We start from the raw sequence: 13,399 nt of genomic DNA, 5'->3' as shown, positions 1-13,399 counted from the left end.
GTCTGTCAGTGTTCCGTCCCGTTGCTTGCTGTCATCTCATTTTGTGACAGACACATCATGCGTCAGCCGGGGACTGAATGGTTGAAGGTGACAGAAAAAAAACTGTGGTCCCTCAAATCGACCGCACAGGCATGACGGACTTCATGACATCTGCACTGCTGGAAGGAGTTCTGCCTACCAGACTGTGCATCGCACATACCCCTTTAACACACGGCTTCCTCAAATGGCGAGAGGATCCACCACTCTGAGGTTTGTGGTGTGCCACTTTTAGCTGAGCATATTTTGGCAATGTGTGTCTTATATACTGATATCAGGTAGCCCTCAGTCTCGGTAGAGATCTGCCCATCATACTTGCCAGTACTGATTTCAGTGTTACAAGAGTGGTGAAGTTTTGTGAACTGTCAGGCCTCAACCCTGAATTGGTGGGGGAGGGAGGCAGGCAGACTTTATTGCTGCTCTGCATAAACTGCACAGCCTTCATCACCACCCATGAGGTTGGAATGCTGACTTTTTGTCAGGGCGCTGATGATCATGATGTTGAGCACCTCTGACCTAAAATAATAATAATAATAATAATAATAATAATAATAATAATAATAATAATCATCATCATCGGTTCTGCTATCCAACCATGGAGTAGAAAGTGTGATTCACATGTTGGTGATCCAGATGATTTTACTAACAAAGGTGCAGATTCACACTATTATTGTGTGAAGACACTTGTTGCACTGGGGGGAAAAAAATAAAAAAGTTCCTGGCATTTGTTACCAGTTTCATTTGGTGTTGCTGCAGAGTTGACTTTCTGCTTCAGCAATTGCATCATGTATGTTGTAAAATGGAGGGAGGACCTGGAGCATTAACTGTGCTCTCATTTTTTTAGCTATATATTGTGCAGTAGTGGGCTGCAGAATTCTAAGATCTGAAGGTTAATTGTATAAATGTTTCTTTTGTGTAGGTGCATCCAGGAGATCGTCTTCCTAAGCTTATATGTGTGTCTTGCAGTAATAAAGTGGAAGAATTTTATAACTTTTGGAGAGCATGTGAAGAAGCCAATTTGACCTTGGATTCTGTATGTAACTTGCAGGAAGATCCAAATCTTCAATCTGAGGTAATCAAATCCATCAGTCTACTCTTATATACTCTTTCAAGTCATGGTGTTTCCTATTGAAAATATAAAGTCTTACAGGAGCCTGAAAAACTTATTCTGGTCCAGTTCTAATTTCAAAATGTGTGTGGGGGAGAGGGAGAGGGAGAGGGAGAGGGAGAGGGAGAGGGAGAGGGAGAGGGAGAGGGAGAGGGAGAGAGAGAGAGAACCTCTGCCCAGAATGAAATATTACGTAAATGGGTTTGACTACGAATAACATATGAATTGTGGTATGATAGCTGTGGTGTGAGTTGCAAATGACCGCAAAATTTGGTATTCAACAGTTGTGGCACTGTTAAGTATGCCCATCCACCACAGCAAGATTGTACCACATTGTATGGGAAAAATCCTAAGGCCAAGAACCACATAAAAAGCAGTGATGAGATCTGTTTTTAATTGTTGTGAGACTGGTGCAAGATATGTTCTCTATGCTGTCCATTGTTCTGTGCCCCAAGTTGAAATTGAGAAACAGCGTTTTTCACAACAGATCGGAGTATCTCAGGGGTTGCATGCTGCATGTGTTGCGTAACACGTACCTTCAGTTCAACTATATTTGTAACCAGAGCACTCAATACATCATCTTCCAGATTACACGACAGCCAGAGGTCACACAGATAAAGATTAAGTGATCTGGATGCCCTGCAGCAGCTGCTTCACTGGCTGTGCAATGTATCAGGAAGCACCATCTTGCCTAAATATTTTCCTACCACACATCCACACTGTTGAAGAGTTGTAATGATGGTGAGCTAAAGACTCTCATAGCATGTACCAGTGCCAGTACAGGGCACAGGCCTCACAGACTCATGTCTCTGAAAAAATGTGTCCCTATGATAAACAATGTCATCAACCCACACTACACAGTTACCTTTACAGATTAAACTGGTGCTGGTTGATGTGTGAGCAGATTTTCTGTTGCTCATATTCTGCAGTTCTGTGTAATGATCTGTCCTTGGAGATGGAAATGGGTTCACCTGTCACTCGAAGATAATGCTAGACGAGATGAGATACTGTGGACAGGAAGATGCACATCCCAGTGTGTGGAGACTGTGTGCTGGATGAAGTGATCATTCCTGCAGTCAGCACTAGAAAGGTAAATGTTGTGTGTCATGTCATACATCAACCCATGTTGTCTACTTCTATGTGAGCAAGAAATTCAAGAGCAACTGTTTCTTATACAGGCAATTGACAATGAAGCAGCTCCTGAATATGGTTAATTTCGTATGGATAGCAATGCAGGATGTTAAGTAGAATTTTATGCTTTGGGCAATTCCCCGTGCACTGCATATTTTCAGACCACTACTTGACCCCTCCTGCAAATCTGTGGCCACATCTTCTGTTGTTGTTTGATCAGTTGTTTTCCTCCCTCTGCCACATTGCACTTCAAAAGAACCTGTGTTTTCGGATTTTGTAATCATTTTCTCCAGACCCTTGACAGACGTTGGACCAATGCCATTTTTCATATGCTTGAGTGTCCAGAACTTCTGCAGAGCTACTGGCGCACAGTCACCATTCTTGAAAAAGAGCTTTACCAGTAGTGCGCAATCCTGTATTGAGACAGTCATGCCGAGTGTCTCAGATGCTAACTGAGAACAGCCATGTACTCTTGTCTTATTTTTGCATGTTCTGCTGCTTACAGTGCCATCTAGTAGTAAAATTTTCATTAAATTTAACATCATTCTCAGCATTGGTTCTGTTTTTACAGCATTTGAACTGTAATTATAATCACCCTGTATAAATCTGTGTGTGTGTGTGTGTGTGTGTGTGTGTGTGTAACCTAGTCCAGAGAGTTAGTTAATTCAGAAACAAAATAATTTTATTATTTTGGTGCTTAGTGCTGGTAGTGTTTTGTTACTTCTTTTTCCTTATACATGTGGTACAGAGTAATGATTTATTTTTAAAAAAAATATTTTTTATGTCCTGTAGCAGTCACTGAGAGTGAGTCATCCTGCAGTTATCGAAGGATCTGATGCTAAGACAGGTATAGTTCTAAATTTATTGCTATTTTCCTTACTATGGTTTCTAAATACAAAAGTGCACAATCACACTGTTACAATGTCACCAATCAGAAGTAAATTCCCAGTTTTTTTTTCAGTTTGTTAACAAAATTTAAGTGATGGAATAAATTGCAATGAAATGGTATTAAAGTTCTGACCCACAATAAAAGTGTAAAACAAGAAAGAGTACACATCAGTACTAAATTTATTCATATTTGACTTCAATAATTGAACATTAAAGGAATAATAATAATAATAATAATAATTTATGCATTATTTTGTTGTAGCTCAAGAAACATTTACTTGAGAACTGTTCAAAATATTTACATTGAACAACAGTTGTATTTTAGTTTATGGCAGATATGTTCAGTCACCCTGTTACTAGAGTTCTGTGGATAATAACATGGATTGATGGTAATCTGCCTTTCTCGGCCAATTAGTGCTCTGTTAATTTGACTGTGAATTTGGTATTTCTGTGAGCAGTTAGTTTGTTGTGTCATACATCTGCAGTGGCAGTTTGCTGTAGGGTGTTGGGATTTGTTGTTCTGTTTAGATATTAATGATTCAGACAGTTTCGATTGTAAGTTAGATCACCATAAATGGGAAACAGGAAAAACTTTACTGTAAAGAAAAATTTTCCAGGCTTGCGACTACCAGTTCTTTCTACCAGTTCTTTTTCTAGCTAAGAGAAATGTATCAATCATGATGAGACACCTCCAGATCCCTGTTTTGTTTTATTTATTTACTATCTGTCTTTATTTCTAGTGAAATAGAGATACAGATAGGTGGTTTCTGTTAGAGAACTAATAAAAGTTAAGGAACTGAAAATTATAGATAGTAATCACATTGTTTCAGTGTAGGTTTCTTGCTCACAAGTGTGACCATGTGTTTTTGACATCCTCATCTAAAGAGACAAAGTTGCCAGGTGTTGATACATTAGGTTTCCAGGCTGAAAACTAAGTTCTGTAAGAATCTCGGAAATGTAACGCAGTTACTGGTTATGACACACATTGCAGACACTCTGGGTAATAAACCAAAATGTCATGCTATGGTATTTATTTGGAGCAGTTGTAAATTTTGAAATGTAAATATTGTCATGTTCAGTGAAATGCAAATTTTATTTGACACATGATGAAATAAATTTTGCAAGTTATTTAGCCTGTGTGCATTTACATCTTCCTAGTGAGGACATTATGCATGAAAAGTGTAGCAAATTGCTGAAATTTCTGTGGGTTCTAATTCGATTGCACAGGAAACTACAGTGGCAAATTTAGCTTTGCACTGAAGATTTAGGTACTGTTGTTGTCATCATCATTTATATCAATTTTATTTTACTTTATCATTCAGATTTAACTGTAGGACAGCAATTCAATGAATCTTGTATCATTTAAGTTGGCTTTATGTACCTGAATATTTTTTTTTAAATTCTTTGGAGATTTACTAGCATAACAGATGCAATCAAATGAATGGCAAATGCTGCAGAATTTTTACAGAGAATACAGATGTGAACTGACAAGTTAAGGTTGTTGTTAATATGTAATAACAGGAAATTGATAGACACAAGTGCTGCTCAAGTAAAAAGGGTAACAGATGTAAGAGAATGGTTCCAAAATCTTTATCCCAAAAAATACTAGTCTAAGCTGATGAAGAATGTTCTCAGCAGCCAGTCGGAGTGGCCAAGCGGCTCTAGGTGCTACAGTCTGGAACCGCGAGACCGCTACGGTCGCAGGTTCAAATCCTGCCTCGGGCATGGATGTGTGTGATGTCCTTAGGTTAGTTAGGTTTAAGTAGTTCTAAGTTCTAGGGGCCTGATGACCTCAGCAGTTAAGTCCCATAGTGCTCAGAGCCATTTGTCCTCAGCAGCTATAGTAAAGTCTTTCAGACAGAACCATCCAATGTTTCAACCAGTTGCCAAATTTTCACAGTTTCTATGTCTTGATGAAAAGACATGTGGACGGGGAGATGGAAACCTTACCTGTAAAAAGTCTGATCAATATGATTCATCATAAATGTTGGATGTATAATTTTCAAATGTGCATCTACTTGTATTTAATTAAAATGTGTATAATATTTAGCATTAGCTTTAATTTCGTTTAAACATTTTAAAATATTTGATCAGGCAAACATCTGAAATTGAGGAACATAATAATAGAATCAAAAATCCATTTCAGCTGCCAGTATTATCTTTTTATTGCATGACCTGTTTTGAAGCCCAAAGCTTCATTTTCAGGTGCCACCAACTGTGAATAAGAGGAGCTACTGGCATACAACTGTGTGGCTGACGTACCAAAATGAAAGGTAAAGCTGTGAAAAGTAGTATACACACAATTATGGAGAGAGAAATGTGTGGCAGTCAGGCCAGTCAGTCATCAGTCGGGGTGGGGAGGGGGGGGGGGGTCACACTCACACCAAACACACACATGGGACTGAAACAAAGGCGCTAACATAGAGGGAGGGATCTGGACAAAAATGTACTAATAATTAAATAAATAATTGCACTCACTGTAGGACCAGCAACTCTATGGTTCAAGCCCGCGTCCAACCATCCAGGTTTAGGTTTTCTGTGATTTCCCTAAATATCATAAAGCAAAGGCCAGGATGGTTCCTTTGAAAGGGCATAGCCAGTTTCCTTCTCTGTCCTTCCCTAATGCGGACTTGTGCTCTGCCTCTAGTGACCCTCTTGACAAGACGTTAAACAAGAATCTCCTCCTCCAACTGTTTCGCATGCCTTGACTGAATGACACAGAAGTTACTAGTGCAGCCAGCAAGGGAGCCAGCTGACAGTGTCAGGGGAAGTGACTGATGTAGGTGCCAATTAGGTGGGGAACCGAAATAGATAGCCGAAAAAGTGCAGGAAATGGGCTGACTGGTCCATCTTCCCAGGTAAGTGTGGTTCACAAGATTGATACAAAGTAGAACTACAGATCTAAGAACCTGTCCCTTTTTCCCCCCAAGGTAAGTCTTTCCTCTCCCAGGATTGGAATGACTCCTTACCCTCTCCCTTAAAACCCACATCCTTTCGTCTTTCCCTCTCCTTCCCTCTTTCCTGATGAAGCAACCGTGGGTTGCGAAAGCTTGAAATGTGTGTGTGTGTGTGTGTGTGTGTGTGTGTGTGTGTGTGTGGTATTGTCTCTATCAACGTACCAACGCTTTCGTTTGGTAAGTTACAGAGTCTTTGTTTTTAGATATAATAAGTATATTTAAACGTATTAACATGAGTATTTGGCATAAAATGCTTAAAAAATCAATGTAACAGAGTGTTTCAGAATAAAAAGATAGAAAACAAAAATACAACTAAAATGGGGTACGCAAGGTATACAAAAAATATCTTAAAGGTGAGCAATAAAATGACAGGTGAAGTGTGGTAGGAGAATGATACCAGCCACGAAAAGATTAGTGATAATGTATAGACTTGTCTTAAAGAGCCAACTCAGTCATAGTATAAAAAGCTTAGGATTAGAATGACATACACAATACAAATACCAATGTTCACATATACATTGATGGAAAAAAAAAACAATGAGATGTTTTGCAACATAAACAAAAGCTGGTAGGTGTGTTACTACATCTGGAAGACGATGGCTATTCAAATTTCGCACCAGTCGCATAAGAGTGGCACTAGCAGCACCACTATCAGGATAGTGAAGAATACCTTTAAGGTGAGAAAGACACCATTATCGACACCTCACTGAATTTGAATGAGGTCACGTGATAGAGCCACAGAACGCTGCCTATTCCTTCTGTGATATTGCAGAAAGTCGTGGCAGGAATGTAGCCACTGTACACAATTGCTGATAGTGATGGTCACAAGGATGTACAGCCACAAAAGACCAGGCTATGGATGGCAATGTGGCACTACCGAGAGGGAAGACTATTTTGTTCGGCATATGGTTGTGGTGCATCATACTGCATCTTCAGCAGCAATTGGAGCAGCAGTGGGCACCACAGTGACTCAACAAACTGTTACTAATCAGTTAATTCAGGGACAGCTCTGTGCCACACACCATGTAGCATGCATTCCGTTGACCCCAAACTGCCACCATTTGTGACTTCAGTGGTGTCAAGCGAGAGCTCATTGGATGTCAGGGTGGAGGTCTGATGGATTCTGGTTCTGCCTCAGTGCCAGTAAGGGCCATGTTTTGGTCAGGAGGAAGCGAGTTGATGGCTTGTAGCCAGCCAGCCAGCCTGCGTACCTACCAGCACCAGATGTAATAAAAATAAGTGAGAAGTAAAAGTGGGCTGTATACTAGGACCAAAGAAAGTGAATAAAGAAACAGCCTATGTGTAGTGGATGAAACACTATAATCAGGAAAAAATAAAAATGCTAAAACAGGGGGTAATATATATATATATATATATATATATATATATATATATATATATATATATATATATATAAAACATTAAGATGACAACAGATGAAGGGTGGCAAGTGAGAGATGGCAACCATTGAGATCGGTAATCGTATATAGACTCATCTTTAATGTGTTGTGTTTTGTTTTTAAGGTAGCCTTGCTTGCAAACTGGTTTTTGTTTTTATCAATTACACATTTTGTTTTTGTGAGGCATCATCAGATTATATGACAGGCATAGAACAGAAAATTTTTAATGTAACAGATGGTAACATAATGAAGCACGATTCTAAACTGTGCATCCATGCATATAAGGATAATAATATATGTCGAAACTAACGTACAAAAATAGCAGAAGCAGCTTCATTTGTCAGTTGCCACAATAGGGCATAAAATAAGAATAAAAATCATTTGGATGAAGCATCTGCTTGTAAGATGCCTTACCAGACAAAACAATCAAAATGGGAACGAAAATAAAATAATTAAACTACTGGGAGGCAATAAGAACGTAAAATAAAATATGTGAACCGTTAGATACCTTACATGTGCCAACACCAGATCAGCACAGTGTACAGATTGTAAACACATACAAAATGTACGCTACAAGCTAGTGTGTTCCAGTGGAACAGGTCTGCTAAGTACTACAGCAAAAGCTACTATGAGGTAAATAACAGGTACAGTACTTAATACGTTGATTATAAGAATAAACCTGATGTAAACATTTCAATATGTATTCTTCCGCGTTTGCTGGAACCTCATTGGATTTCCGCTTCACACGGGGTTGCAGCGAAGCTGTCTCTAGTACAGTCAAGTACGATCATAAGGATGCGTTTTACGCTGTGTTATGCGCACATAGACTGCGCGATCATGCGGGACAATAGCTTTACCGGCGCATTTAACTTTGACAGCACTGGTCGGTCAGCTGGTACAGCTAGCCTGCAGTGACGTGGCCGGCTGCAGGTCACACGTAAAAAGACATAAGCAGAGGAACAATACAGCTTCAAATGTGATTTAATTTTTAAGCAGAATGAAATAATACACTGCAAATCTCCCACAATATGCTCCTTAGACGACTAGACGAAAACCGCAACACTTTATCGTTTTTAGCTAACGTACTACTGTAATTAAAAACAAGAATGAGGAAAATTCTTGACTTAACCACAGGGTAATTTTTCTGCATAAGCTGTGTTTATCGTAAGAGAGTATTGAAGGATTTCACCATATAATTAAATATTGAAGCCACTGAGGGTATTACTTAGTTAGTCGTCTGGTAATCTCTTAGCTTCTTCCTTATCCGAATCCGAGAAATACATTTCAGTTCTGGAAGTGTCACCTGCTTCGTTGATAACGAGCATAACGACAACAGAATCCACGAAGCCAACCAGGCGCAGCATGCTCTCTTGTTTTATGACGAGCCCTTCTATATGCCTCCAGCGTTCGGCAGTGACGTGTGAAAAAGCTGCGTGCGCTTAGTTCCAGTACGTCTGGCAGCTTAATAGTCTTGCTACTTCTGGGGCCAAATCCCGCAGCTTGGCTCCATATCAGTTCTGTTGGGTTCATACTGTAATGGTACCGTAGCAAGTGTAAAAATCCAGCATTTATATGATGTGCTCGATGCTGTGAAAATGATTGTTTTTCATGTTTCTACGACACTTATCTACCTCTGTGGTATAAAACGATGGACATGTCCAAATAAAGATGATTTGGTTTTTCATTTCTGTCTTAAAAAATTAAATTATGTTTTCTTAATTTAAGCCACTTTTATGAACAGTCTTTCATAAAACATCGATAATTAAGAATTTGTATTCGAAATGGAAACCGGAATTTCTAATGTAATTAGAAACAAGAAGACGTGCATTATTCATAAAAAATGATGATTAGTTTTATAATTACGAGATGTGCGTATTTCATATTGAACGAGGAAAAAAATGATATTAAGGAGATTTGAACCAACGTAAGAAGAACCGCAATTCGCGCACATTGCATTATGCTACCGAATGCACTACGCTTTTTTTTTTTTTTTTCATTTTTTTCCATCTGGGGCGGGCTGGCAGCAGCAGCAGCAATATGCGAAAGACAGTAATTATACAAAGAAGACATTTAAAATAACAGAATGGAGGAAAGATTGGGTACATAGATATAAAAAATGGGGAACAGTGTGGAAGAAAACAGACAAAAATGGGGGGGGGCTGTAAAATGGAGATAAAAACCGTAAAAAATTAGCGCACACAAAACAAAACCACACACAGGATCATACACAGGATCATAAAAGTATCGACGGACGGCGTAGCATATAACAATCACTGACAATAACATTGTGTACAAGTCCAGCACACAATTAAAATCACAGCTCATGACGCATAGGAGAACAGCACCAAACACAACACTGACTTCGTACACTGACGCCGATGAGCAGAGAGGCTCTGCCAGGGGCAGACAGACGAGGGAGGAGGGAAGAAGGGAAGCTGGTGAGGGGAGGAGATGGGGGGGGGGGGGAGACGGGCGAGGGATGCGCTGAAGAGGGCTGGGGAGGGAAGGACGTGGGAGGGAAGCAGTCGAGGAGGGGGTGCAGGGACTCAGGGAGGGAAGGAAACAAAATCCGCTCTTGGGAGAAGGAGGGGAGAGGAAAAAAAGGGGGCCCTGTGGAAGGGGGCGGAGGTACAAGGACAGGTTATAGTTGGAAGAAAGGGTAGATGTCACGTTGAAGTTCAACATCCGGGAGGGGAGGTGCTGGAAATTGCCCTGGTGAAGGAGATGGAGGGTGTGGAGGTGGAGAGAGGGAGGGATACAGCGATAGAGGCATGGCAATCACTGGGGGGGGGGGGGGGGTAGAGAGGAAGGAGGAAACCAGGGGGGGGGGGGATCAAGCCTGCGGACAGTGAAAAGGATGCGGAGATGTTGGAGGAAAAGGAGGTGTGGGAAAGGGATTAGGTCATACAGGAGCTGTGTGGGGGAAGGAAGGCAGATACAGAAGGCAAGGCGGAGCACATGTCATTCGAGGATTTGGAGGGCCTTGTAAAAGCGGGTGGGTGTGGAGATCTACATCTACATCTACATCTACATTGATACTCCGCAAGCCACCCAACGGTGTGTGGCGGAGGGTACTTTACGTGCCACTGTCATTACCTCCCTTTCCTGTTCCAGTCGCGTATGGTTCGCGGGAAGAACGACTGTCTGAAAGCCTCCGTGCGCGCTCTAATCTCTCTAATTTTACATTCGTGATCTCCTCGGGAAGTATAAGCAGGGGGAAGCAATATATTCGATACCTCATCCAGAAACGCACCCTCTCGAAACCTGGCGAGCAAGCTACACCGCGATGCAGAGCGCCTCTCTTGCAGAGTCTGCCACTTGAGTTTATTAAACATCTCCGTAACGCTATCACGGTTACCAAATATCCCGGTGACGAAACGCGCCGCTCTTCTTTGGATCTTCTCTATCTCCTCCGTCAACCCGACCTGTTACGGATCCCACACTGATGAGCAAGACTCAAGTATAGGTCGAACGAGTGTTTTGTAAGCCACCTCCTTTGCTGATGGACTACATTTTCTAAGCACTCTCCCAATGAATCTCAACCTGGTACCCGCCTTACCAACAATTAATTTTATATGATCATTCCACTTCAAATCGTTCCGTACGCATACTCCCAGATATTTTACAGAAGTAACTGCTACCAGTGTTTGTTCCGCTATCATATAATCATACAATAAAGGATCCTTCTTTCTATGTATTCGCAATACATTACATTTGTCTATGTTAAGGGTCAGTTGCCACTCCCTGCACCAAGTGCCTATCCGCTGCAGATCTTCCTGTATTTCGCTACAATTTTCTAATGCAGCAACTTCTCTGTATACTACAGCATCATCCGCGAAAAGCCGCATTTATATATATTGTGAAAAGCAATGGTCCCATAACACTCCCCTGTGGCACGCCAGAGGTTACTTTAACGTCTGTAGATGTCTCTCCATTGATAACAACATGCTGTGTTCTGTTTGCTAAAAACTCTTCAATCCAGCCACACAGCTGGCCTGATATTCCGTAGGCTCTTACTTTGTTTATCAGGCGACAGTGCGGAACTGTATCGAACGCCTTCCGGAAGTCAAGAAAAATAGCATCTACCTGGGAGCCTGTATGTAATATTTTCTGGGTCTCATGAACAAATAAGGCGAGTTGGGTCTCACATGATCGCTGTTTCCGGAATCCATGTTGATTCGTACATAGTAGATTCTGGGTTTCCAGAAATGACATGATACTCGAGCAAAAAACATGTTCTAAAATTCTACAAGAGATCGACGTAAGAGATATAGGTCTATAGTTTTGCGCATCTGCTCGACGACCCTTCTTGAAGACTGGGACTATCTGTGCTCTTTTCCAATCATTTGGAACCCTCCGTTCCTCTAGAGACTTGTGGTACATGGCTGGCAATGCTGGCATAACAGAGGATAGGATGGATGAGGGATTTGTAGGTATTGAGGATGGTGGAAGGATGCAATACCCATGTCTGGCCAGGCAGGAGTTTCAGGAGGCGGAGGCAGGAATGGGCTTTCTGCTGGGTCGTCAGGAGGTGAGAGGTCCAGGTGAGGTAACGGTTGAGGGTGAGGCCAAGGCATCTTAGGGTGGGGGTGAGCTGGATGGGACGACCATAAATGCTGAGGTGGAAATCATGGGGACGGAAGGAGTGGGTGGTGCGGCCTATGATGGTTGCCTGGGTTTTGGAGGGGTTGAGGTGAAGGAACCACTGGTTACACCAAGTGGTGAACTGGTTAAGGTGGGTTTGGAGGGTGCGTTGGTACAGTTGGAAGGGTAGGATAGAGAGCCAGGAAGGCAGTGTCATCAGCATATTGGAGAAGGTGGACAGGTGTGGGTCACTTGGGCATATCAGCGGTGTACAGGAGATAGAGGAGAGGGGAGAGGACGGAGCCCTGGGGCATGCCAGTAGTGGGATAAAAGATACGGGAGTTGGTGTTGTGGATGATGACATAGGAAGGATGGTGTGAGAGGAAGGAAGTGACCAGATGGACAAAATTGACAGGCAAGCATAGGTTTTGAATTTAAAGAGGAGACCGGGATGCTATATGCGGTAATAGGCATTTTGGAGGTCGAGGGAAACAAAATTGGCGGAGTGATGGGAGTTAAGCTGGAGGGAAAGAAAGTGGACAAGATTAAGGAGTTGGTGTTCAGTGGAGAAGGAGGGTCGGAAGCCACATAGGTGATCGTTGTACATGAGGCAGTGTTGGCAGAGGTTGGATTGAGGAGGGGATTTGGAGGATTCAACAGGGTGGCGATGGTGGTTTTGATGAAGATGCTGATGGATGCGATGGGAGAGGATGGATTCAAAGACCTTACTGAAGACGGATATGAGGCACATGGGACGATAGGAAGAGGTTTGTTGGGTTTGAGGAATAAGAGGGCGTGGGAAGTGTTGTACAGGTCGGGGTAGAAGCCGGTAGAGAGGATGACGTGATAGAGATTGGCAAGGACAGTCAGGAAGGAGGCTTTCTCTAAGGTGGTGGTAGGTGCCACAGTCGTGACAAGGGGCCATGTTGCGTTTGGACTGGAGGATAAGTTTAATGTGTTGTGCTGTGATTGGAGTGTTCAAGACAGAGGGGGGGCCAACTGCCCCAAGTATTGGAGACCAGGAGCAAGTGGAGCGGCTGGGGTATCGGCGCGTTCCATAATGGTGGGGAAAAGAGAATAATCAAAGTGGGGATCGTCGGGGACGGATAAGACCTTGGAAAAGTGGGAAGCGAAGTGGTTGGCCTTACTGAGGTTGTCAGGAAGGGGGCAGTCGTTACGGAGAAGGGGGTAATGGGGTGTGGAATGGGAACCAGTAAGGTGATGGAAGGTGGACCAGTACTTGGAGGAGTTGATAGGAAGGGTGGTGTTGAGTTGTGTACAGGTCTGGCACTGGT

General features: G+C 42.2%; 1 protein-coding gene across 1 annotated transcript in view; it reads left to right on the top strand.

Moving 5' to 3' along the window:
• LOC124722102 (zinc finger protein 257-like) overlaps positions 1-13,399 on the top strand; it is a 94,611-nt gene that overhangs the window by 47,060 nt on the left and 34,152 nt on the right. Inside the window, exons 2-3 of the mRNA XM_047247300.1 lie at positions 956-1,108; positions 3,068-3,122. Of these exons, the coding sequence (XP_047103256.1) occupies positions 956-1,108; positions 3,068-3,122 (208 nt within the window). The remainder of the gene's footprint in view (positions 1-955; positions 1,109-3,067; positions 3,123-13,399) is intronic.

This window comes from Schistocerca piceifrons, chromosome X (genome assembly GCF_021461385.2).
Source record: "Schistocerca piceifrons isolate TAMUIC-IGC-003096 chromosome X, iqSchPice1.1, whole genome shotgun sequence".
In the NCBI taxonomy this organism is placed as follows: Eukaryota; Metazoa; Arthropoda; class Insecta; order Orthoptera; family Acrididae; genus Schistocerca; species Schistocerca piceifrons.
This window is presented reverse-complemented; position numbering and strand designations above follow the sequence as displayed.